General features: G+C 42.7%; 1 protein-coding gene across 5 annotated transcripts in view; it reads left to right on the top strand.

Moving 5' to 3' along the window:
• The window catches only part of MAP3K5 (mitogen-activated protein kinase kinase kinase 5), a 180,756-nt gene that overhangs the window by 60,369 nt on the left and 94,395 nt on the right, over positions 1-25,992 (top strand). For all 5 annotated transcript variants that reach the window (XM_070559384.1, XM_070559385.1, XM_070559388.1 and 2 more), the window contains 5 exons: positions 8,397-8,420; positions 13,370-13,563; positions 14,830-14,998; positions 16,131-16,237; positions 18,518-18,688. In XM_070559384.1, coding sequence (XP_070415485.1) covers positions 8,397-8,420; positions 13,370-13,563; positions 14,830-14,998; positions 16,131-16,237; positions 18,518-18,688 — 665 coding nt within the window. The remainder of the gene's footprint in view (positions 1-8,396; positions 8,421-13,369; positions 13,564-14,829; positions 14,999-16,130; positions 16,238-18,517; positions 18,689-25,992) is intronic.

Raw genomic sequence — 25,992 nt, 5'->3', positions numbered from 1 at the left:
CTGTGGCGTGCATAAGGAGGAATAATCAAGATGTTTACGTTAACGTTGTTTGTCATGACCCCTCCCGCAGGAGCTGGTAAATATCTATCAAGAGGAGAATGAATACATACCTTCTGGAATAGTCACTTAATGGAATATTATAGAGACTTAAAGTGAGTTTACAAGAGCTTTATGTGTCACTATCGATATATCTCAAAAGCAGTGTGGAGGGAAAAGCAAATTACAGAGCATGTGTACAGTGACACACCATCTGTACCCGATGTAATCACATGCAAGATGATGCTTTTGTGCACATCTGTGCTGTAGAAGGATGGAGGTGTGCACAGGAATTGTGAACAACACATTCAGAATAGGAGTAGAATAGAATGCGGAGGGAAAACAAGAGTCTTCAACTAATCTGGAATATGATATTTCTAAGTCTAGGTGGTATATACATGGGCGTCTGATAATTTTTATACTTTTAATCTACTTGAAGTATTTCATAATTAACCTTTTTTTTTTAATGAAAAAGGTTGCTATTGTCTGTTATTTTCTGTATCCATCAGAATAATTTATGTATATTTTTGGCATTTGAGTCCTAAAATACTTGTTAGTTTCTTTTCCCTAACAATCCAGCTGTGGTTGGACAGCCTCACATACATTGTGTCTTTCTTTCTGCACGAAGATTGGCTTTATTCCCACTTTATCCTTACAGAATAAAGGTTTCTATAGAGGCTGCACGTCAGTCAGTGGTGACACAGCTTGTATTAAAACGTAATGATTATGTGAGATTATTCCTTGCTCGAGAAATTTAGCTGTATTCTTCTCCTTAACCATTGCTTGAAAAGTAACAGATGGGGTTTTCCCTGGTGGATGTTCTCCTCAGCGGCCTGTTTGCATGCTTGCTTCTTCGCTGTCCCACTGAGTATGGTACAGACGGATGTGGGAGCTGAAACACTTACTCTGCCTCAGCACCTCTGGTATCTTCTAGGTCGGGATCCCACTAGCATGAAAACCTATGTGCATAAATCAAAGTTTGTAACACCGTTATTAAATTAGCCCTTTAAAAAAACCAGCAATTTTTAGCAGTATCGTGGTTCCTCAAAAACTTAAAAATAGGAGCCAGCCCATGGCATAGTGGTTGAATCTGGCATGCTCTGCTTCAGCAGCCCGGGTTCAGACCCCAGGCACGGACCTATACCACTCATCCTCACCAAAAAATAAATAAATAGATTTACCACATGATCCAGCAATTCCACTTCTGTATATATACCTAGAAGAATTGAAAGCAGAGTCTCAAAGAGCTATGTGTACACTTCGTGCTTAGGGCTGCATTGTTCACAATAGCCAAGAGGTGGAAGCAACCTAAGTGTCCATCAGTGGATGAATAGAGAAACAAAATATGGTCTGTACGTATAGTGGAATATTATTCAGCCTTAAAAAGGAAGGAAATTCTGGCACAGGCTACGACATGGATGAGCCCTGAGAACTGCGTAGTCGCCCATTCAGGCAGTTCCACAGTGCACAGACCCGAGACCTTCAGTCTGCAGGTGCAGAGGGACCCCGTCTCCTTGGGAGCTGAGGAGTGTGACGCTGGACTTCAGGTCTGTTTTTCCGGTACTCGTTCACGTCCTTCATGAACTTCAAGCAAATGGTCATAGTTTTGAAAAGAGTAGTGATGTCCGTATTGTAAATTCTGATGATTGTATCAGTTTCTAGTAAGTTGGTGAGGACATCGAGGTAATTTTTGTTATAAATACCTCAAACTTAAATATTTGGTGAATCTCTTGATTCCAGAGTGTTCTTAAACCCATCGAAACTTTACGGTTTTTTGCTCTTACACCACTCTTTCCTTTTCTTCATTTTACCTCCCTTACCAAGGTAAATGGCTCAGATGAATTTAGTTTTAGATTGAATTGAATATGGAGTAAAAATTTCTATTTTTCCCAAGGTTTATGGTTCTTTTAGTGTAACAATTAATTTTTACTATGTTCTTTTCAGCACTTTAAAGTAACACCTGGCTTAGTCAGTGGTACAAAGTGCAGAGTCGGGGTAGGGAAAAAGTCACCTGAAATCCCGATCCTATGAAGCATGTCAGGAGTGAGCCAGAAGCCTGGCTCGCCCTTTGTGGCGCTGTCTCTGGACTTTCCTGCCCGCGTCTGCCTTCCGTGACCCGAGCTGCTGTCAGGGGCTCTGTGCTCCCCTCTGCTCAGCAAAGCTGTCACATACACTTCTTCTTTCATGGAAGGATTTTTCTTTCTGTTGAGAGAAGAAACTGTCGTGTTTTCTTCTTTTACTTATTTCAGAGATGATCCACCTTTTATCTGAGCTGTAATCATTCCAAGTCAAACTGGGGAAGGACAGAGGTAGTTAGGGGAGGAGCAGATAATACGTGTGAGCTCTGCTTCATCAAGATTTTCCCTGCCCATCTTGAGCTGACAAACTAGAAGAAGGATTTATTTGGAGGAGTTGATTTCCTGGTTGTAGGAGCTATCCCTGAGGTTTGGGAGAGGGCTCGAGACTGGAGAATCCAGTTTTCTTGGTGCCGGTTAGCACTCTTACGTCTTGTAAGGAATTATCTATGTCCCCGTTGCAGTGTGCCCTCGCTCTGCTCCCTGATTCCACCTGTGCCCTCCCCGCCCCCACCCGCCATTTCCAGTGTCTTATTGCCATTTTGTTGAAGGGAAGGAAATCCGTGCTGTGCTGTGGGTGGAAGACAACGTCACATCCCTGGGCTGGCACCAGGTGTTGGCTTCGTTTGCTGTGGCTCCATCACAGGCCCCCCAGGGTGACACCTTAAAGGGCAAGGAGGATCCCTCTGCACATGGAAGATGTGAGCCCAAGGGCCTCCTGACTCCCGCCCAAACGGGGCAAGACCGCCCAGATTCTGTCCCCTTTGTTCCTTATGAATGAATGATTCTTCCCGCGGAAGTGGATTTTGTGGCGCTCCAGCCTCTCATGCTGTTTGGGTCCTTTTAGAACACCTCCTTGAAGTTTGCATATGAAATGTAATTTACTGTACAGAAACTTACTATACCTGTAGCTTTTCAACAATACGGGTTTTTAAAAAAGAAATACCTGAGCCCAGCCCAGTGGCCAAGGGGTTAAAGTTCTGCATGCTCCACTTTGGCAGCCTGGGTTCACAGGTTCCGCTGTGGACCTACTCTACTCACCAGCCACACTGTGGAGGTGTCCTACATACAAAAAAATGTAGGAGGATTGGCACAGATGTTAGCTCAGGGCTGGTCTTCCTCAAGCAGAAAAAGAGGAGGATTGGCAGTGGGTGTTAGTTCAGGGTGAATCTTCCTCAGCCAAAAAAAGAGAAAGAAAGAAATACCTGCCCTTGGATAATGTGGTCCCACAAGGCATTGCTGAAAGAAACAGCTGGTGTCAAAAAAGAGGAAGTTAATTATAATAATAGCAGCACATTATCAGGAGAGGTTCTTGTTGAGAAGCTGTTTCAGATGCTGTGTGTATAAAATGTCACTCACGAGCATCGCAGCCCAGTTTGAAGACATGTATCTGCTGACAGGAGAGTCCCACTGAGATATATTTATTTAAGCATGAAACAAAATTACAAGGGAAGGAGGAGAAAGTCTAGAATTTCTTTTAGGATTAGTCTCCAGCTTTGGTGTAATTTAACCTGGCTTTTGGTACAGGTGGTTTTAATTGACTGTTGCCCACATCAAGAGAAGGAGGTGTTCTTACCCCTGAACACAAGACAACACGGGTACAAAAGGTCTCTACATCTGGTAATACAGGAATTGAGTTGGGGTGGTTTGCTTGGGTGACATTAATACTCATATCGTGTATGGCTTGAAAATGCTTAAAGTGCTTTTGTCAATTTATTTAATTTGTCTTTAAAGACAGCCCAGTGACAGAGACAAGGTAGGTACTTACTCTATAGATTGGACAGACAGAAGGTATCTTTACAGATGAGAAATACACCCAGAGAGATGCAGTGACCTAGGGGCACACACAGCTAAGTGTCGGGGCAGGGCCCACTCACGTATTCTTTGATTTGTCATCAGGGACGTTTCCCTCTAAGTCTGTCTACAGATTTCATGTGTCCTGTAAAAGTATGACATTCTAGGTTTTTGTTAGATTGTCGAGTTGTTTTTTTTAAACTTGAACTTTCAAGCATTGCATGTAAGCACAAGTGGAATTAGCTTCCCAGCTTTAAAGACGGGCCGGTTCCGAGGCACCCGTGTTGGAGTGGGCTTCCTGAGCCTCTTGGCTTTCTTTTAGCAGGAGGGTAAAGGTGAGTCCACCTTCTCAGTGAGGCTGAGAGTGTTCCCAAGAGCCCGGCTGATGTTTCCTCATTTCGCTTTGAAGCACTGATATTAGGTAAAGAAGCTAGAGCTGGGGCGTACAAGAAATATCCTTCTTTTTCCCAGCTGCAGTGGAAAACTCGCCAAGTCCCACTGGGACCGAAAGAGGGATTGGACGGGAAGACCCAGCAGGTCATCAGGGGACCGTGCTCTTCTTTCCCTGGCCAGAAACTGCCAGCTGCTGTGGTCATTTCAGGAAACTGAGACCCTGGTGGCTGAGTTCCGCTTCTCCTGCCCTGAGTCGATTGACTTGACAGCCCCACACCAGCTGTTCCCACTTCCTTCCCCTGGCTGTAATCACCCAAATTTTAGGCACAAACACTTTTCAATTTTGGAGATACTCCGTTCATTTATCCTTAAAATGACCCCTTCAAAATGATATTGTCCCAAATAGCTATCAAAAGTTGTCTCTGCCCTCCCTTGGGAAGAGACTAGACAGATGGTCTCTTTTTTCTTGCTTCCCTGGTTGGTTCAAAGGGTACTGAAATATTGAAAAAATGTTTTTTGGATGTTTCTGGTACATCTGGGGACCAGAAGCCCCCTGAAGGCTCCAGACAAGTGTGAGGTTGTAGTGGAGGAAGGTGTCTTCAGAAACTTCTCACTGGAGTTCATGTTGGTTTTTATCTTTTTATTTCTGGGCACTTTACATGAGAGGTTTCCATGAAGGGATGTGAAATATGGCAGTTGTATCTTAATTTTTTTCCCCTTCCTCCTTTTTTACTATCCCACCTCAGTAGTTAGATGTCTGTCAAGGTCCTGTTTGCTCTTTATGTGTGCTGAGTTTAAATGCAAATAGTCCCTTTTTTGTTTAAAGTTGATGCCTCATTTAAGGTTATGTCATAAACTGAGTATACTGTCTCTCCTTCAAGAGGACAATTTGTATCCACTTAGCTTCTATGCAACTGTAAGAATTCAGTAGCTTGCTGTAGGGGTGATTTTAATATAGTTCCATAATGCAGGCGTCACCTGGAATGAAAGATTACGTTGAGGAGCCGTTCTTCAGGACGACGGAGCCCGTTGGCTGTAAGCCAGCAGCAGCAGCAGTGCTCACTACAGCTCCCTTTCCTACCACTTCCATTTCTGTGCCTGGTCACAAAAGAGAGATGATGGCCGAGGAGCTGCCATGCTGGGCATGGGGGCATCTCTCCTCCCAGTGGCACAAGGACAATTCTGACTCTGATGGGCCTTTAGTCAAAAGCAGATGGTAGAATACAGAATTGGAAGAGACCAGCAATTGCTCAATCCAGCCTCTTTCGTGTGACATTAGAGAGAGAGGAGATGGCACATGGCTGGCCAGAGCAGAGCCAAACTTAACGTTTGTCTACCCTAATTCATAGTTCCGTATTTTATACATTCGTTAACTTACTCATCTATTCATGCTTTTATTGAGTAGCTACTATTTGCCATGCCATTTACTAGGCAATCAGTGGGGATACAAATATGAACAAAATATGGGCCTTCCATCCAAGGAGCTCCTGATGTAGGGTGGAGAATCATGAGGAAACGTTTGCAGTGCAGTCCACGCAGCGCTGTCACAGACATCTGCACGAGGGTTAATGATGGCAAAAATAAGGACGTACGAGGATGCTGTGTGGTGCAAGGTGAATAGACGGGCTTTTCCTTGTTGCTTAGAAGGAAGAGCGAAGGATATTCCTATCAACAGAGAGCAGTGTCTGAAAGGGTGTGGCTTGCTGCTTCGGAGAGAGGCCACGTAAATCAAGTTGGGAAAATTCTGCATGGCGTGTTCCTGGCTTTGTGATTATCTGACATTTTCCCACAAGGTTTTCATGAAGCATTGTGTGAGTGTGTGTGTGTGCATGAGAGTGTGTGTGTGAGGCGCATCAGCCCCTGTGAGATGCCTGTGTGAAGGCCCCGTTCGAGCCCCCCCACAGTGTCACTCCTCTGTCGTGATTGCCCTTCCGCCAGGAGCCCCCATTGTGCAGGCCCTTTTTTTGACGTCCCTGGACGTTTGCAGTAGCCACCTAAATGCTTTTGCCCTCCAGGACTAAATACCACCAGCTAAGTAGAGCTTTTAAAAGGTTAACAGATTGGCCTTGTATTTATTTGTCTTTCTTAGGTAAGACATTCACCTGATAGAAAAGTTTTAAAGTGTGAAAGGCCATCGAGTGAAAAGCCACTCTCCGGTCCCGTCCTGTCCCCCAGCTATCTCCCTCTCCATTAGCAACACTGTCTTTTTATATCTTTAGACTATAGGGTGTTATTAGTTTCTTTATATCCTATATGCAAATGTACAAATTAGAATTTTCTTTTGTACATAAATAGGAGCATGGGGTAAAACCCATCCTGTGCTCTGCCTTCTCTCACTTAGCGGCATCTTGGAGCTCTGTCCATGTCACTACACAGAGAGCTTCCTTGTTCTCTGTCCGGCTGTGCTGTGTCCGGCATGTGGAGTTTATAGTTTGTGTCCTGGTGGACAGACGTACGCTGTTCCAGCCTCTGCTGTTACGAACAGTGTCCAGTTGTGCTGATGCTTCTTTGTGGGGAGCACCCACCTTCACAGACGCCTGGACCGCCAAACGCCCCTTCTTCAATAAGCCTCCAGATGACTCTCTAATCTTAGTATCAGTATGTGCCAAGATGAGCTTTCTGCTTTAGTGCAATGATTCGATTCAAGATCTTTTTCAAATACCTCTTGAACTCTCTCTTCGGTGCTTCTCCCAGCGGGCTGTCCTCTTTAGTCCCCATGAGAGTATTTGTTGTTCCCTAAATGGGCCTTTGCTGTTCCTAGAACTCTGGCCTGGACCCCTCCCAGCTCTTCCTTTGGAGGATGTGTCTGTCCTCCTTGGCTCATCCAGTTCCACCTTCTGCTGATCTTCACAAACTTCTCAATCTCCAGTAACATCTCCTTTCTCTTAGAGGGCCCAGCCCTTGCTGTCGTGGCATGTGTGCGCGTACATGCATGTGCGTTCAGGCTAAGAATGCTTCTTTTTCCGTGTGTGTGTGTGTCTTTTGTCATCTGCAAGATTGTGAGGTATTGAAGGGTCTCTTTTAGTATTTTAAGTACATCTTTATGGCTCTCAAAATTACTCGTCACAGTTCCTTCCTCTCTAGATTTCTGTTTACTCATCTGTCACATCCTACATACTGCCCTAAGCCAAGGCTATCCTTGGTTCCCCTTGACCCTGTCAATCCTGGGATGAAGAATGGGCCGTCGGCTGGGCGTCGCATCACCCCGCACTTACCTGCCAGATCTTGCTCCTCTTCTGAGCCAGATGGACCCTCCTGGAGGCTCCACGAATGCATTACGTTTCCTGTTTCCGTGACAACATACATGCCATCTTGTCCAATACACCATCCCATTTCTATTTTCCAAAATCATGACCCCCAACCCCGTCAGTGGAGCCTTTATAGCACAGGCTTTTCTCTGTTGTCTCTTCCATGTCTCTCGTCACTTTCCTGTGTAGGAATAGTAATGATGACAGCCAGCTTTATTGAGAGCTTTCTCTGCGCCTGACACTGTGTAGCTGTGTTGTTTGCAAGACTTCATTTAGTCCTCACGACCTAGAAGACGGGGACACTGCCTGCAGTGTATTTATCACATTCCACGTCTTATTGAACAACAGATAAACAGTGTTTATGACTCTTTACTGTCAGGTGTCCTGTCATCTGTGTGTGGATTGCCCCCTGTGATGCATAGCCAGTACCCTTTATTTCCAGCTGCCCAGGAGGCACATGCTGCCTGGTCCCCTCCCAGGGCACCAGTGAGGCTGTACTTAGGGAAAGCAAGCTGGTTTTACCCTTTTCCAAAAGATTGGGGCTGGTAAGATAAGCTGCACATGCATATTCTGCAGAAATGTTTAGATTATTCAGGTTTGGGTTTTACATGTTTGTGCTGTTTTCCTTAAACTGTATATGATACTTTTGTGCTTTCCTGTCTCCTCCATCAGACTGTAAACTTCTCAGATGCAGAAATTTATTCTACACTTCCTGAAATTTCTGACTGCTAATAATAAAGGATAAAATTGTTAATACAAATTTTCTACTTAGAATAGTTCCGTTAATTACTGGAATGACTTAATTTTGTATTAACTTCTGCCTTACTTTTTTCTTTTCTCTTGTTTTCAGGAAATCATTTTCCAGAAGAATACTGTGAGTATTTTACTTAACCTTTCCAGAAAGTTTTTTTTATCTTTTCTTTTCCATCAGCAAATCTCTGGGTTTTTAAAATCTCCACAAATTATTAATTTTTGTCTGTTTTTCCTCTTTAGAGTTTCTGACATATCAATATAAATATGGGTTATTGTATCTAAATATTCCTTTATAGTGAAAGTTTATAATATTGGGAGATGACACGGATACTGTTTTTTTCTGTATGTAATTATGTTTTGGAAAAAACTTTTCCATAGTAGATCCAGTTTTGTGTCATTATGAGTGGCCCTAAAGTAACATACACACACAGGTGCACACAGATGTGTATGTATGTGTGTGTATGTGTATCTATACGTAAGTAGATACCTGTATCTATATGTATATATTGTGTCTGTACACTGTGTGTCTGTGTATACACTATATATATGCAGATTATAGATATACACACACAGAGAGACGTGTGTAAACATATCTCTATCTCTCTCTACTGAGATTGATTTAAGTTCCTAAGTCTTGTAGTTTGCCTTTGAGGCCACAATACAGAATTCCTGCCCTTCACACAGAATTAAACAGAAGTTGAAAAGTGATAAACATAAACTTAAAATTTTAAAGATGCATGAAGAAAAATTACATAGTAGAATCAGCCTTGTTATGCCAAAGGTTGTATTTTTCATTTGGGAAAGTAGGCCAGCGCTTACAACCTTAAAGAATGTGTCTCTGTCACTTAGAGTGGAAATAACATCCTCGATAAAGCCCTGCATGTGATTGCATTTCAGATGGTAGGCTTGTAAGTACAATTAGGTCAGAAATTTTGAAACTTACGGCTAAGATTTCACCAGGTCCGAGACTCAGGGCAGCAGAGGTAATGTTGCCCTTATAAATTCATCCTTCACGTCCGTTCAGGAAGTGAGCAGTTGTGGCTTCATGCATCAGTTCAGTGTAGCAGATTTTATCAAAGGAATATTGATCAGACACGTCTGGGAGCCGGGCTCTGGGCTTGGTGCCATGAGGGATTCGCCTGGAGGTTGAAAGTGGAAGCAGCCACATTCGTAACTGTCCGCTGAGAAGACAAGTGAGAAGGGCCAGAGTCTAGTTGGGGGAGAGAGTAACCAAATAAACAAACAGACAAATTAGAAAGTTCCCAGAGGCGACGTGCTGAAGAGAGGGTGGCCGTGATGTCCAGTGGTCACAGAGGGTCTTTCAGAGGAGGCGGCGTCTTCTGAGACCTGACTGGCAGGAAAGAGCCAGTCTTGCCCTGTGACGGCTTCACACGTGGAAAAGCAGGTTTATGAGCTGAGCAGATACTGCGTGTTATGAGCAGGTCTCTCGTTGACCCGAGGAAGCTGCTGCTTAAGCTGCTGGGTGTCCTGACCGCAGGCTGAGTGTTTCGAGCGTGTAATTCAATGTGTGTGAATGCTGAGGGCATCTCTTCCCAGAAGCACAATTCATTTTCGACATGCACTTATATTCACCTTGATGTAGTTTTTAAAAATTGAAAAATGGAATTCGCATTATTTAAAAAGGAAACAGTGAAGATAATTAGATAGAATAAGACTAGATTCTGAGCTGCGGGTTTGTATAGCCGTGAAAACAGACATGAGCCAGAGATGAGCGCTCTCACTTGATGACCAGGCCTTCGTGTTTTGAAGTATAAGGAAATGTGGTCTTCCGCCTCAAGAAGCAGGTTTAAATATTTTGGAATTAGTGTCTTATTCGTACACGGCAGTTGTTGCCCTGAGGTGTCCTCCTGATCACACAGTGGTGGTTTTTATTTGCTTTGGATTATTAGTTATTTTAGATTCTGGGGAAGTTGCAGTAATACTCTAAGTTACACGTGAACCAACTTGGGAAATAAACGTTCCCCTGTTATTAGTTTTCATCGTTTTGAAAAAGTGCCTTTCTCAGCAGTCAGTGTCTTTTCAGAAGCACAGCATCTCACAGCCCCTCATCCTCTCTCCTGCTGCCCGCCCCGGCCGTCTCTGGCCTCAGGCCTCGCAGCATCCACGCGCCTCCTGCCCAGCACCGTCCTCCCCTTTGTCTGGACATCAGCAATGGGAAATTGAAACAAATATTTATTGCCTCAGAGGCACAGGGAAGAGACCCTAAAAAGTGCAAGGGTGCGGGAACTTAGGAAAACCTTACCCTGCTGGGTTTTCAGCAAGGATTCTGAAGCCATAATCCATGTGGTTTGAAGAAGACCGTTGCAGGAATCCGCTTTTCCGTGGTCTCGGCAGGACTCTCGTTTTCCTCTCTCTCCCTCCACCACTCAGCACACACCCAGACATCTGAGAGTCATTCTCTTCCAGATGAGTTTTATGCAGATGCATTATTCCCCAGTGCCCAGTATTTCAATAAATAATGTATTATATTTCATGCCTTAGACACAAATACACGTGGTGTTAAGGCTTCTGAGGGTACAGAGCTTCATCCAGCAGCAGCGGCAGAATATTCCGAAACTCTGATATGCTTTTCTGGCTTATTGGCTCTTCGTCTGTTTGTTCTTGTGCGACTCAGAAGATGGAGAACACTTTCTTTCGTAATTCCGAGTCGGAGCGCTTATCTCAGACAGGGCTGTTTGGTTCTCTTGGTCTTCTGCACCCCATCAGTTTAAACCCCAGAAGCTTCGGAAAGCAAGCTCTCAGTGGCCTTGGCTTTCTCTCTGCCTGGACGGCGGCCTGGGTGAAAGGACTGGATCGGTGCTTTGGGGTCTCCGTGACATTTTAGAGGCAGGCCGTGCTTGTTCTCTGCCTTCCTGACTGAGCTTCCAATTCTGGTTCCACGAAAGAGATCTTGAGAGGGAGCAAGTTGATGTCCTGGATGGGAAATCAGATCTCATCCTCTGGCACTTCTCCTCGTGCTCTCAGTGGAAGTCAGGTCCAGTGTCCGCTTCCTGACCTGACTTCCAGCAAGGACCTCAAAGAACACTGCGCCCGGCATAATGAAGTCTGGCTGTACGGGCGTTTGGGACTTCTCGTCGCTTTGCTGTGAGGCAGTGACTTGGCTCGTGCAGGGTCCGTGGAAGGTGACCTGAGGCACAGGGTTGGTGTGCCAGCATTTAAAGGCCACTCAGGAAGGTGCCCGACCCCTCGCAATAGTGCATACCTTCTAGAGAAGGGCATGCCCTGGGCTGGAGTCCCAAACACAGCACAGACCAGCTGCATGACCTCTGTGAACTTCACCTGAGTCCCAACTGTGACATGGGGTCAGTCGCACCTTCCTCCGCGGGTTGTTGAGAACGTGTGACCATTTGTTCCGTGGCACACGGAGGCGCTGAATAAACGTTTGCCCTCATTTGTTTAGTCCTGGGGGTGAGGGGGTGGTTGCTGTTCTCCGTAAGGCCGATAGGGCCAGGAGCCGTAACCTGGACTCCCTGCTCCCTGGAACAGAGATAAGTGGAGTTTCCATGTGTCTCATTCCAGTTTCCAGCCCTCTGCTTTCCTCTTTCTCTCTGGTTTTCCCTTTGAGTCTCTCCCATGTCCTTACATTCAACCACACCAGTTAGTTCCTGGCTCTCTGTTTGGCTTGGATCTCTTTTATGTTCCAATCCCATATTTCTAACTCTCTTTTGGATACTTTCCCTTCAGTGTCTTGCTCCCCCGAGATCCCAGCCTCTCTACAAGTAGACGTACCCCTCTGCGCCCCGCAAATCTGCTGTCAGCTTCTTGACGTTCTTCTCATATTTTAACTGGAGGTCAGGTTGTGTTTGATTCCTTGTCTGACCTGAGTATAACTCGTTCATGATTGAATGTGATTTTGCTTTCCGAATTCTTGCTTTTTTAATGATCCCATTCTTTTTTAGGTAGCCCCGTGTAAGACTGTGGAGTCGCCTCTGATTCCTCCTCCTTCCCCTCTCTCAGTGTCTGTAACCAGTTGCTGGTTCTAGATGGTTCTTTCTCTTCAACATGGAGCGCGTTTGTCCATCACTGCCTCTGCCTGTCTGGTCGTGCTCTGAAGCTTCCTGCCTATTTTCTTCAGCTCTTTCCATCCATCCTGCTATCTGCCCAGACCATCCGTGCACAGCTTTGGTTATGTTTGTCCTGGTCTGAGTTGTTCTGGGATCCCCACTGCCCAGCGTCTGTAGTTTAAAATCCTCAGCTTTGCATTTGGCTCCCCTCCTTGAGCCCTAAGCTCCGGTCAGGCATGCCTACTCAGCAGTGTGCCATCCAGTTCCCCCTTTCTTCTTCCCAGCTCTACTTTTGCCTGCACTAGTGTCCCCTCCCTTGGCTTCGTTAGGAGGTGACAGGCACACTGAGCTAGACTGGAGGCGGGGGTGGAAGCAGAGAGAGCAGCTGAGGGCCAAGTACAGCGTTGATGGCATGGACTAATGTGCTGGCAAGAAGATGGAGGAAAACAGACAAATTTGAGATTTGTTTTGGCGGTAGACTAGACAGGACTCTGTTAGGACATGGATGTGAAGGAAATGGAAGGGTAACTTCTGGGTCTCAGTTTTAGTAAATGGGAGGTTGATGGAGCCGTTGACTGAGACAGAGTTGTCTGGCGCGCAGCAGCTTTGTTCTGGCCTCCCTGACCATGTTGCCTGCCACTGGGGCATCCCTTACTTGTTAGCTCTTAGTAATTTCATATAGTTACGCTCTATCTCTGTGACTCAGGTCTACATTCCCTGAAGGCCAGAGGCCGAGTTTTAAACTGTGTTTTTCCTACAGCGTCTATCATGGCACTTAACCCTGAGAGATGGTGTATCAGTATTTAATTGATTGATTGGAACTGTGCCATTCTGTTTTTTGGATCATCTGCAAGTCCTAATTATTTGAAGTAAGCAATTAAAGAAATTGGAATAAATTTCCATTTTCGTGGGTCATAAATGAAAAACGAGATTTCCCCTCCCACTCAGGACTGTTATTGGAAATGACTCAGTGAGGTACGACTTGGGCTGAGTCGGCGTGGAGTCCGCAGGCGGCTCACCGCGTGCTGTGCCTTCCCTCCCACAGATGTGCACCGGGAACTACACGTTCGTCCCCTACATGATCACGCCGCACAACAAGGTCTACTGCTGCGACAGCAGCTTCATGAAGGGGCTCACGGAGCTCATGCAGCCCAACTTCGAGCTGCTCCTTGGGCCCATCTGCTTACCTCTTGTGGATCGTTTCATTCAGCTTCTGAAGGTGGCACAAGCAAGTTCCAGGTAAAGTCTAAGAAGGCCGTTTGGTGATGATAATGAAGTGTTATTCTACTTCATTTCTTTGTGCATTTTATGGAGTATTTCTTAGCTATTCTGCACAGCTAAGAACCAGGGGAAAACATGTATAATATCCTCTAAGTGTATAAAATGGATGCCACATAGTCCACATGTTGCATTTTCTTCACTTTCTTCACAGCATAACTTGAAATCAGCAAAAAAAACCTCCAAAAAGATTTCTCAAAAAGTTAAAAATAGAAATACCCTATGACCCAGCCATCCCATTACTGGGTATCTATCCTAAGAACCTGAAATCAGAAATCTCAAGAGTCCGTTGCACCCCTGTGTTCATCGCAGCATTATTTACAATAGCCAAGATGTGGAACCAACCTACATGCCCAGAAACTGATGATTGGATAAAGATGATGTGGTATATATACACAATGGAATACTACTCAGCCATAAAAAAAAGACAAAATTGGCCCATTCATAGCAACGTGGATAGACCTCGAGGGTATTATGTTAAGCGAAATAAGCCAGTCAGAGAAAGACGAACTCTATATGACTCCACTCATAGGTGGAAGTTAGTATATTGATAAGGAGATCTGATCGGTGGTTACCAGGGAAAAGGGGGGGTGGGGGGAGGGCACAAAGGGGGAAGTGGTGTACCCACAACATGACTAACAAAAATGTACAACTGAAATCTCACAAGGTTGTAATCTATCATAACATTAATAAAAAAAAAAAAAACCTCCAAAAAACTGCTAACTACATTATAATGATGGTAGAGCAAAAAAACATTCAAATTAAGTACAGAAACATCATCTGAATAAATGTCCAGGGACTTTAGTGTATGAGCAAGAACTCTGGAAAAATTGCTGAAAGCATTATTATATTTTAGTTAGGAACAGTCATTTATGTTAATAAATGATGATGCTGAGTTAGAGAGTACAGGTCCTGTTATGTTAAAATCATAGGCACACAATTTATTTATTGGCGTTTTAAGTAGTACATTGCAAGTTCTTGGCAAATTCATTGACGGGGAGTATCTTTACCTTTATTTCTTTCTGAAGCAAGGCAGAGTGTTAAAAGAAATATAGGACTCCCACCAAATTTTTAAATAATGCTGGATATGAGAGGTTCACTCTGTGCATTTTAGTGAATTGAAAACTACTAATGCTGCAAATGTCAATTCATTTTCATATAAAATTGTTGCTCTTCATTGAAATCCTTTCTAGTTTTAACTCTTAGAAATGTGTGTTTTCCCGCCAGCCAGTATTTCCGGGAATCTATACTCAATGATATCAGGAAAGCTCGTAATTTATACACTGGTAAAGAACTGGCAGCTGAATTGGCAAGAATTCGTCAGCGAGTAGATAATATTGAAGTCTTGACAGCAGACATTGTCATCAATCTGTTGCTTTCCTACAGAGATATCCAGGTGAGAGATGCTTAAAGTCTTTGTGATGTAGTGTGTTGGAAGAGTGAGGGAGAATGGACATCGAATTTCAGTTAGTGAATAAGTTAGTCCTGTTACTGCATGTAATTTTTGATTGACGCTCCTAAGCTTTCCATTTTGAGATTTTATGATGAATGAAAAAAACTCATATGAGTTACCCATCACTGGTTGTGAAAGACTGGTATGTTAAAGGTCTGACTTTTTCCACTAAAAGAACAAAAAGAAATATCTTCATGCATAGCTAACCCGTTGACAGTCTGTTCTGTTCTGTTAGCCTCATGCCCACCTGTCGGTCAATGAATGAAAGCTTTATTTTGGCAAATAGCAGAAATTTTTAGAGCTTTCTGGACATATCTCTTACTCCTTGAAATTGTATTGCTTGGAATTGTTGGTGCTCAACCTTACTGGTCAGAAGCGAGAAATATGCAGTTGATTAATTATAAAAATAACTTTTAAAATATATAATGTAAAACACACTAACATCATATTATTTTTATTGGCATGTCTTAAAATTTAAAAAATATGGTAAGTAGAATGAAATCCTCTCTAAGTTGGGGATTTGCTGTTAGGCTTTTACAGTAAAATTTAAGCGACTTCCAGTTTCTTATTCCCAGCCTTTCCGACCCAAGTAAAGCTTCATGCAGAGGACAGAGACTCACACATGTGGAGACGTGTGGCATGTGGGAGCCCATGACAAGAGTAGCTTACTCATGTTGACACAGAATCATTCTGCTACTTATAACAGACATTCAGTCAATGCTCTCATCCTCGACATTTTGGAAACTATTTCCCTGAAAGTAATTGAAGGGACACTGCGTAACAGAATCTGGCTCCATGGGGAAGTAAACCACTATATTTAGACAATATAGCATTATCATGCTAGGTGGTTTTGTTTTGGGGTCGGATGTGGAAACTCTGTATTTCTAATGTTTTTATCCATGTAATCCAGACTCCTAATTTTAAAAACAAACAGTTTCTTCAAAGCGTTCCATGGGTTCTCGTTCTCTTTTTAATACTCTTCTCAGATTCAGGAATCTGGGCATCAAGGGGCGTTTTGTTGTCAGAACTTTCTCCGAGGGGTTTAACTCTCTCTGATTCTCCTCTTGCTTGAAAGGACTACGACTCGATTGTGAAGCTGGTGGAGACACTGGAAAAGCTGCCCACCTTTGACCTGGCCTCCCATCACCACGTGAAGTTCCATTATGCGTTCGCTCTGAACAGGTGAGCAGAAGTAGTTCCCCTCCACGATGTGCCAACATGGGATTTTTTAACCCACTTATTCTTTCTGGGGTATCTTTGTGCTGTAGCATTGCAACCACTCCCTGTTAGAAAGTAACATTAATATTTCTATGTCAACCATATAAATATAGGAAGCATGCATGCTGATTTTTGTGTCAGTAAAAAATGGCCCCCACTGTTTGTATATTTAAATTCTTAAAATTCCTTTTCCTCTCTGTCGAAGTTTGTGTTTGCTATTTATATTTTTTTAGATTTTTAAATATTACATGAATATGATGTTATCTTCAAGCAAATAAGCTCAATACTAAATGATTATTCACACAAAAATTAACCAAGTAGAGGAAGGGTAGTTTTAGCTGGGTGAAAATATTCCTAACTAGAGAATATTTTCACTGGGATGGTTCTGAATGCACCTGATTATAATCAAGACTGTTGCCCACAGTTTAGGTCACGTATCCACGAATCTGCCAGGCCCAGGACTGATGCTGCTGCTTCCAGTCCTGCCTCTGTCCTCTGTCCACGTCAGGGCGCACACCTCCGTGCACCGTCACCAGGGCCATCCCTGCCCTGGCCGTGGAGAGGCCTAAAGCTCTGAACTGTCCACAGCTTAGTTGTGCTGTTCTCTTCCGTAGTACGGAGTTGAATATATGAGTAATTAACACAACTGTGGAGAATGATAAAAAGAAAAAGAGAAGGGACATCTTGTCTGTTGAGCACTTGCCATTGTCACTTAGGCTTGATTATTTCACAGATGAGAAACGGAAGCTTGGAAAGGTTGAGTGACTTTCCTTCCAGGCTCATAGTTAGCATGTCATGAAACCGAGGCTCAAACCCAGATCTGTCTGACACTGAGGTCTCTTCCTCATCGCTGGGTCCTCCTGTCTCTGCCTATGAAGAAAAAAGTCAGCATGCTGTTCAACCAGAGATTGTTTCTTCCCTTCTTTATCCACCCAAACCATAGAGCTTGCTAACTTTATCAGTAAATGTATAACTAAAGTATATTTTCTCTCCCCATTCATTAAACATCTTTTTCTTTAGATGTGACAGAATGAAATGAGACCTCCAGAGCTTACCTGCTCCAATGGATTTTCAAATGAGTTCTTTTTGAAAGATGGAATGGACTAGATTCTATTTTGAAATGAAAAGTGAAAGTCCTTAAGAGCCTCTTATAGTTTTCTTTATCTGTGTTTCATCTTTACCTTTCCTAAAATAGAATATAATGAATTGAGGGGCGTATTTGTATGGAGCATTATTCTAAACTCAGGGTATTTAGGACAAAGCAAAAAAGGAATTTCATGGACAGAAAGATTTAAAGTAGTAGTTGAGAATAGAAATAACTTTTTTTTCATAAATGCTTTATTGAAATATAATTCATATACCTTACAATTCACCCATTTAAGTGTACGATTCAATGGTTTTTAATATATTAACAGAGTTTTGTGACCACCAACATAGTAAATTTTAGAACATTTTCGTCACCCCAAAAAGAAACTCCCAACCCATTAGTTATGCTCCCTTCTCCTCGCACATCCCCCAAACCCATGGAGCCGCTGACGGACTTTTGGCCTCTGTAGCTTGGGCTATTCTGGGCATTGCATGTAAATGGAATCGCACAATATGTAGTCTTTTTTTGACTGGCTTCTTTCACTTAGCATGTTTTCAAGGTCCAAGAAATAACTCTTAGAAGAGTTTTTATCTGGTTTTAAGAACAGTCTATACATACTTGCTGCTTTAGAATGAGCCGTGTAAAGCCGCTTCCTTACATAATTAATTGGTTACACCTAGAAATTAGGCTCTTGGGTTAAAGTTGGTTTGTCGGTATTGCTGTGAAGGAGTTTGCTCAGTGTTTTGGAGTGAAAGCCATTGAAACCTACAGGCGGGGTTTTGTCCCTGTTTGGATTCGTTGACTCTGCCCCATTCAAGGCTGCAGAGCAAATTCCTAACCTCACTCCACCAGCTTGAACCTGCACGTAAATGGAGGGAAACCAGAAGGACGACGGATGGCTACGTACAAGTTCATCCCCATTATCAGAAAAGCACTTCAGAAGAGATCCTCGTTAGGCCCCGCAGACAGGCAATAGGATAAGAATGGAAGGTGTCAGACCGAGGTTTACAGAGGACTCTCAACATCCGATTGTTGTTTTTGCCCTGCCGAACTTCACTGTTTGGATCAGTGCGTTAAATAGGTTTTAATAAGCTGACTGGCCTCTCTTGCTTCTGTAATCTGGATTGAAATGATGCCATTTTCGTCCCCTGCCTTAGGAGAAATCTCCCTGGAGACAGAGCGAAGGCTCTTGACATCATGATCCCGCTGGTGCAGAGCGAAGGGCAGGTGGCTTCCGACGTGTACTGCCTCGTGGGTCGAATCTACAAAGACATGTTTTTGGACTCTAATTTCATGGACACTGAAAGTAGAGACCATGGAGCTTCTTGGTAAGTATACAGGAAACGATGCTTGATAGTCCATGACATAAAAGATTGTTTGCAAATGAGAGTTACATTGTTGTTAATCCTTTAGATTACGTATTCGAAAGTAAACTTTAGAATTTATAGCTTTAGTGAACAGGTTTGATGAAATTCATTTAATATGGCAGAGTAAGTTGGGGTAAATTAGATGAAAATATATAATGTAAGAAAATAGAATTTTAAAAAGCTATTTTAAGTATAATATATAAGATAACGGCAAAATATAATTTGGTGAGAAATTTATGTAAGTTTATAGAAAGACATGAAAGAAGACCTGAATGAATGGAAAAATATACCAAGGGAATGGATGAGAAGGATTGATATCTTAAAAGGTGTTAATTCTCCCCAGTAGGGCTTTCCGTGTAATTTGACAAATTGCTTCTAAAATTTATTTGAAAAAATAAAAGGCCAAGAATAGGCAAAACAGTTTTGGAGAAGAAGGGTTGAGGGACTTGCCTTACCAGATACAGGACTTCCTGTGAAGATGCGATAGTTGGGACGTTGCAGGCTGGGTGTCGGCAGAGACAAGTAGAACACTGGAACGGGAGAGCGAGCCGGAACAGACTGAGGTGTGCAGGAGACTGGATCCGTGGCACGGTGCTCTTCATGAACCAGAGCGGAAGCGATGGCTCTTCAGGCATGGTGCTGGAGAAATTGGTGTATCTGCTTGTAAAAAGAAAATAAAATTGCATCCCCACTTTAAGCCATGCACAAAAAGTGAAAGCCAAGTGAATTGAAGACCAAAATATTTTTTAAATTACTTTACAAAAAATATTTTTAGAATATACAAACTGTGCTTATGACTTTGGGATAGGAAAGAATTTCTTAAACAAGGCTTAAAAATACCATAAACCATAAAATGGAAAAAATTGGGAAACTAGGGTGCATTAACATTTGCTTTTGCTCATCAAGGTTCTGGCTTCTGGAAATGATGGAATAGCTTCTATTGCACTTCTCCTCCTGCCAGTAACAATTATAAACATTGGAAAAACACTTGTAAAAAAAGTTTGAATGTCCTAAAGTGTGACTAAAAGTAGTCAGAAACTGGGGAGGTTTTGATCCTTGGATGAAGGGTACCTTATTGGGTAAGAGCCACATTTCAGCGGCTTTTCCCTTGGGGGCACGCCCTGTTCTGCAGGGCACGAGGCAGAGAGAACTCAAGAAGAAAATCCCAGTCTTACTGGCTGGAGGAGTCGGTTTGAGGCTGCCAGGAAGTTGAGTGTGATCCCACCTAAATGAAGGAGTCACAGAGAGAGCCCCAAATCTGTGTACATAACTCCCCTTTGATTCTTGGCTGACCCCTGACATGTGCATGTGTGGGATAAGACCCAAAGGAGCCAGACGGAAACCAGCAGCTGGAAGGCAAAGGAGCTGAGCAGAGATTTCAGCAGCTGCCCAATGCAGGAGACACAGTTTGGAGTGTGAACTTCACTGAGTTCGACGGGCTTGAGAAACAGTTTGAGCTTTCCACTGAAACTCCATAAGGACCACGGCTTAGGAATAACAAACTACACCCCAGGACTAAGGCAGTGAAGTAAAATTAAGTGTCTCTGAGTTTGCATTTTGTCAGGTGCTGGTGCCGGGCTGAGGCGGGGATGTGGTCCCTCAGGCTTCCTTCCCTGGACACACTTTCCACGGCCTGGATCGTGTTCTGTTGTCTTGAGTGGACAGTGACCCACAGGCACCCTTTACTTCTGGGGAGACCTCTGATGCAGGGCCGTTTTCTGGGAGGTTTCCTTGGGGGTTCAGAATGCAGAAATAGAAAATAAGAAAAAAGTTCATGGCTTAGATTTTTCAAGTTTGCAGAATTGTGAGATGTTTTTAGAACAAACGTTGGTTGTTGAATCTTATCTAGGGCAGAGGGTGAGTGGTTTGAATGAACACATCCTGCTGGTCTAAGTATGAAAAAGAGTGGTTCTCTAACATTTGATGTTTTTCACTGTCACTGCTTTAGTTATTTTTGCTCATCGAAGCTCTTGCTGATGGCTAAAATAATGCCATTTTTTCTATATTTGAATGTCTGTAATCCAGGTTAAGATATGATCCTTAGGTAATTAAACTGAGTTTAGCTTTTAGTTATTAAAAGGTTGTAGCTTTTTATCATAGCTGTTCAATATAAAGTTAAATAGGAGTTAATGAAAGCAGTGATGGCGCCTGTCACAAGTGCTGTTGGGGGATTGTTGGGGATGCTGTGGGATAAAGAGCAGGTGAGAGAGCAAAGCTGGGAAGACGACCGGCTTTCAAAGTAGGAAATACTGTGATCCAAGAGCCTAGATTTAGGCCTAAGAAAAGGCCACAGAGTTTCTCAAGTGAAGACTTGGGTGGAATGACCCAGGGAAATACTGTGGACTGTGACCGGAGGGCCCTGGAAGTTCACTGCCGAGGTCACGGCCACAGTTTCTTTTTTAACCTAAAGAAAATGCTAAAAACACGTAACCACAAAATAGTTATGCTGAATTCATATGCACCGTGACTTACTTAGGACATTTTGTTAATGCGGTTTTTGCTCAATAGGTAGAAATAATAATCCCTTAAACTTTGGAGTTCACACAGGGTTTTGTGTATGTTATTGACTGTTAGAGGCTTACACGTACCTCGTAAAGTTGGTGGGGTTGACATTTTTCTTCCCATTTTATAGCTGAGGCGATGGAAACTCAAAGAACTTAAGTGAATTTCTTGATGTTTTGTGGTTTATGAACTTTCAAATCTAATTTTTTCAGATCCAGTGGTGTTTTTCCTGCATCTTCGGCTCTCTTGCCTGCAATTTCCGGGAACAGACATTTCTGGGAATGGCTGTGCTGTTTTGTTGAAGGAGCACGGTCTTTTGGGAGACTGACATGAGATAAATGTTGACTTACTGCTTGGAAACCGTGTAATCTTAGGCAAATGACTTAACCTTTAGGAAATTCAGTTTTCTTCCTTAAAAAATAAGAAGAATACCTACCTACCTGAGTTAGAATGCCCTTAGCATCCTACAGGTAGCAAAAGACCTTGACTCCAGAGAGCTTAAACAATAAGAAAATGTATCTTCTAAAACATGGAGTCCAGAAATTGGGTCTGGCGTAGGTCGAGTTGGCAGCTTCAGGATGTCAGCCCAGGTCTGTTCCCTCCTTAGTGCTGCGGGTGGCTGTGCCCTCCGGCTGGCCTTCGTAGGGTTGCAGGGTGTCCGTGGCCGTTCCAGGCATCAGTCCAGCTTAGTTACACCAAGGCCTAGAGAGGAAGGGAGGCCATCTTCTCCTGTATCTTTCTTAGGACTGAGAAAATATACTCACAAAAACCTACCCAGACTCTCCTTACATTTCTTTATGCTTCTAGTATTTCATCAGCCCAGTAGCACAGACATCACTGGTAAGGAGGGATGGGGTTATTACAGCTGGTTTAGACTGACCACTTCAGGAGGAATGAATGCTTTGTTGTGAGGATTAAATGAAGCAACAGGTGTTAAAGTCCTGGAATTAGTAGCCACTTGGTGTTATATCCTTAGTATATAATATGTGAAAATATTTTTTGTTTCTTTATATATGGTTGTATTTACCCATGTTCAAATAGACATTGACTAGATTAAATTTCCCTTTTCCTAAAATATTCCTAAGAGTTTTCTTTCTCTTTCTGAACATTTCAGCTCATGAGGGAAAAGTTACAGACTCTGTATGCTTTTCACCCAGACCTTGTTTGAATTTCATACGCCACGGCTGTCTTGGGGTCCCGTGGGACAGGCAGTGATTGCTTGAACTCGTAGTTGTTTTTAGAGATGATGAGATTCTCTTCCTTAGGGGCAATAGGAAGTCATTTTCAGAACTTGGAAAGGAAATTAGGTGCCCGTACTATATGCACATACTCGTGTCTCTCCTGTTGTGATCCCAGAGAAGATCCATAGCCAGGAAATCAGAAGCATTAAGCCTATTTTTAGCATTAATATGTCCATTTTTCCATGGTAACTTGGAAAAGAACCGACAGCCTTGCCTTATCAACTAATTTTCTTTTGCGTCAGTGACATGCTATTCAAACAGTAATGTGTGCCTAATAACGATTTGGTTTTTACATTGTTAATGGAGTTGGCTTTACTTTGGAAGAGTTATGTAACAAAGCAATCGACATACAAATAAAGACCAACGTCTATTTTCCCTTTTCCAGATTAGCCTTTTTTCCTTTTCTTGGCTTCAAAATAGCCTTCTCTGTGTCATCTCAATCTCCACTCCCCTCCTTCCAGAGTTTTATCTCACTGTCTTTCCACTGACATCATTTTTGTTTAGTCCTTTACCGTGTCTGTTAGACGAGTTTCCAAATTTTGATGAGTTTTGTTTTTAGAACACAGAGCCTGAGACTTCTTAGTAACTCAGTGTGATACCCAGCTCATTGGTGTCCAGACATAGATGGCACCTGAGGGACCAGAAGTTGCAGGATGACCTGACACTTGGGGAAAACACACCGTGTGCCCTCGGTTGCTTTGGCACAAGCGCCCTGGCACACCGGTCTCAGCCTCAACCTTGATTCAATACCACGTGTGACCGATGATAGATTGGATGTAGCTCTGTTATGACAGGACCGAGTCAAAGTCCAGGGATGACAGTATTTAATACGTCACTGTGGAGCTTTCCTGATTGCGGCTGACAAGCATTGAACCTCTAAGGAAGGCAGCTAAGGCTTGCTGGATTGAACTGGGTTGTCAGAGGGACAAGTGAGGGAACTAGCTTTTTGCCAGGCATTATGCTGAAAAGGAAGGAGAGTATGGGAGAACAGGAGCGATTTCACTCAGTGAACCAAAGCCGTCATTCCCGGGCCTGGCGGAACATCAGAATTGCTTGTGGAGTTTTTCAACAACGTGGAATTCTTTGGCCCTGCAGAGTCAGCTTCGTGGATCCGTTTTGTTAAATAGGTCGACCATAACTGCTAACATGGCTCTTCCCTTTTATTAAATGTTTATATATTCCCCACGTTTTGCTGTCACTCCCTTCCTCCTAAATCTTTTCCGTTCTCCAAATCCTTAAAGATTTAAGTGTAAACCTCTGGCCCCACCTCTGCCTCCTCTTCAGAGCTTTCCCAAGTGTGTCTCCTCCCATCTTCTCAGCCATCTTAGAATATGAGTTTTGCATTTTAATTTGAGAATTGGCAGCCCTTAGAAGGCTAAGTGTAGAATGGTCATAAACACGTGAAAACTATACACTCTCAGGATCAAGTAAGTGCATGTTAGAATCCTGAGCGAGGCTTTCTTGGTGTTATCAGTTGGCAAAGATGAGAAGAGATGAGCATACTTTATTTTGGCATAAGTGCAATGTGAAATTCGATCTTCTATACTGCTCTGGGGAATGTGAATTCTGGAAAGCAATTCTGCATTATTAATTATAGTATTATGCAAGAAGAGCCTTGAAATAATTCATGTTCTTACACCCAGCTATGTCCTTTGGAAACTATCCTAAAGAAATAGCAGAAATTACAACAATGTTCACTATGCTGAATTTTGGTAACAAAAAATTGGAAGAAATTTAAATGTCCAACAGTGGGGAAAATATCCACAGAAGGATAACATCTCCATGAGAGGGAATAGCATTCATTCAAAATTGTTGGGGGAGTTGGTGGTAAAAATATACATAATGTAAAACTTACCATTTTAGCTGTTTTTAAGTGTACAATTCAGTGGCATTAAGCACATTCACATTGCTGTGCTCCCACCACTGTCCATCACAGCTCTTCTCGTCTTGCAAAACTCAGACGCTATTCTCATTAAACAGCTTCCCATTCTTCTCCTCCCAGCTCTTGGCAACCACCATTCCACTTTCTGTCTCTATGTATTTGACTATTTTAGATATTTCATGTAAGTGGAATCATATGGTGTTTGTCTTTTTTGTGACTGGCTTATTTCACTTGGCATGATGTTCTCAAGGCTAATCCATGTTGTCACATGTGTCAGAATTTCCTACTTAAGGCTGAGTCATATACCATTGTATGTATACACCACATTTTGCTTATCCATTCATCTTTTGATGGACATTTAGGTCGTTTCCACCTTTTGGCTATTGGGAATAGTGCTGCTGTGAAAATGAGTGTATAAATATCTGTTTGAGTTCCCTGCTTTCAATTCTTTTAGGTATACAACCAGAAGAAAATTGTGGCTTTAAAAAAATATTTAATAGTAACATGCATCATGATATCATAATCAAAATTAAAAACAGATTATAAAAATAGCATGATGCTCTTTTTTTGGAAAAAAAAATATGTGAATAGTAAAGGGACCCGAAGAAGATAGAATCTGGGGTTCTTTTATTTTCTTCCTGACTTTCCTATAATCATAAGGATTATATACAAATAAGGAGTTTGAATTGAAGAGAGGGCTTCCCCATCTCCTGATCAGAAAGACAGTGTGGTCTGGCACCGGTTTTCTTCTCATGCAGTCCTGCTTTGCCTCTGAGTTATTTTATGAGTGATAATTTCAGAAATATCCTAGAGACGTAAAGAACCATGAAATTCTAATTTAATTACTTGTATGTCTCATGGAAAGAATCATGGCTTTTATATCACAAAGAAGGAAAGATGACACCTCCATAGAAAGAACTTGACTGGAGCTCACTTTCTTCTTTGATGGAAAGTAGGTGCTCTTGAGCTAGAAATAATTCCAGAATATTTCCTTTTTTCTTGACTTTGTTGAATATCTCAGTGCAGATGCAGAAAGCGAACCAGGTCTTTATTATAAAGACTTCATCACTCCCTCCGTCATCAAGTACTTGCCTCTTTGAGAGCTGGCTTGTCATCAAGAGACAAATACAGTCTAATAATAAGTCAGCCCTTGGACTAAAATCAATTGCTTTGAAAGCTTGAATGAGCAGTTTGCATCTTTTCAATGTAACAATGAATTGAAGAATGCAAATTATTTATCCTCTTTCAACAAATATTTAGTACTAAAATAGAAAAAAATCAAAAATAGTGGAAATAACTTCATACAGTTACTCAAATATAGTCACTAGAATTCTCTGAAGATGTGAATGTCTGCTTCTGTCCTTAAGATTTGTTTCCTTCCTGAAGTCCTCTTTCATTTAGCCTCACCCGCCCCAATCCTTTCATTTCTCTCTTTGTGGACAGTTTTACACTATTCATCATTGCTTATAGATTTCCTTAGGTCAGGATTAACATACTGTTCGTGTTCATTTATCCTCTTGGTAGGTGAACTGTGAAGTTTTCAGTGACAAAAACCTTCTTCTTTGGTGCATTTTTATGGGCACTTTCAGCAGTCTTGCCGTATCAGTCTCTTGCAAGTATTAGCCTTTGGTCTGATAAGA

The sequence above is a fragment of the Equus przewalskii genome, chromosome 9, assembly GCF_037783145.1.
Source record: "Equus przewalskii isolate Varuska chromosome 9, EquPr2, whole genome shotgun sequence".
In the NCBI taxonomy this organism is placed as follows: domain Eukaryota; kingdom Metazoa; phylum Chordata; class Mammalia; order Perissodactyla; family Equidae; genus Equus; species Equus przewalskii.
This window is presented reverse-complemented; position numbering and strand designations above follow the sequence as displayed.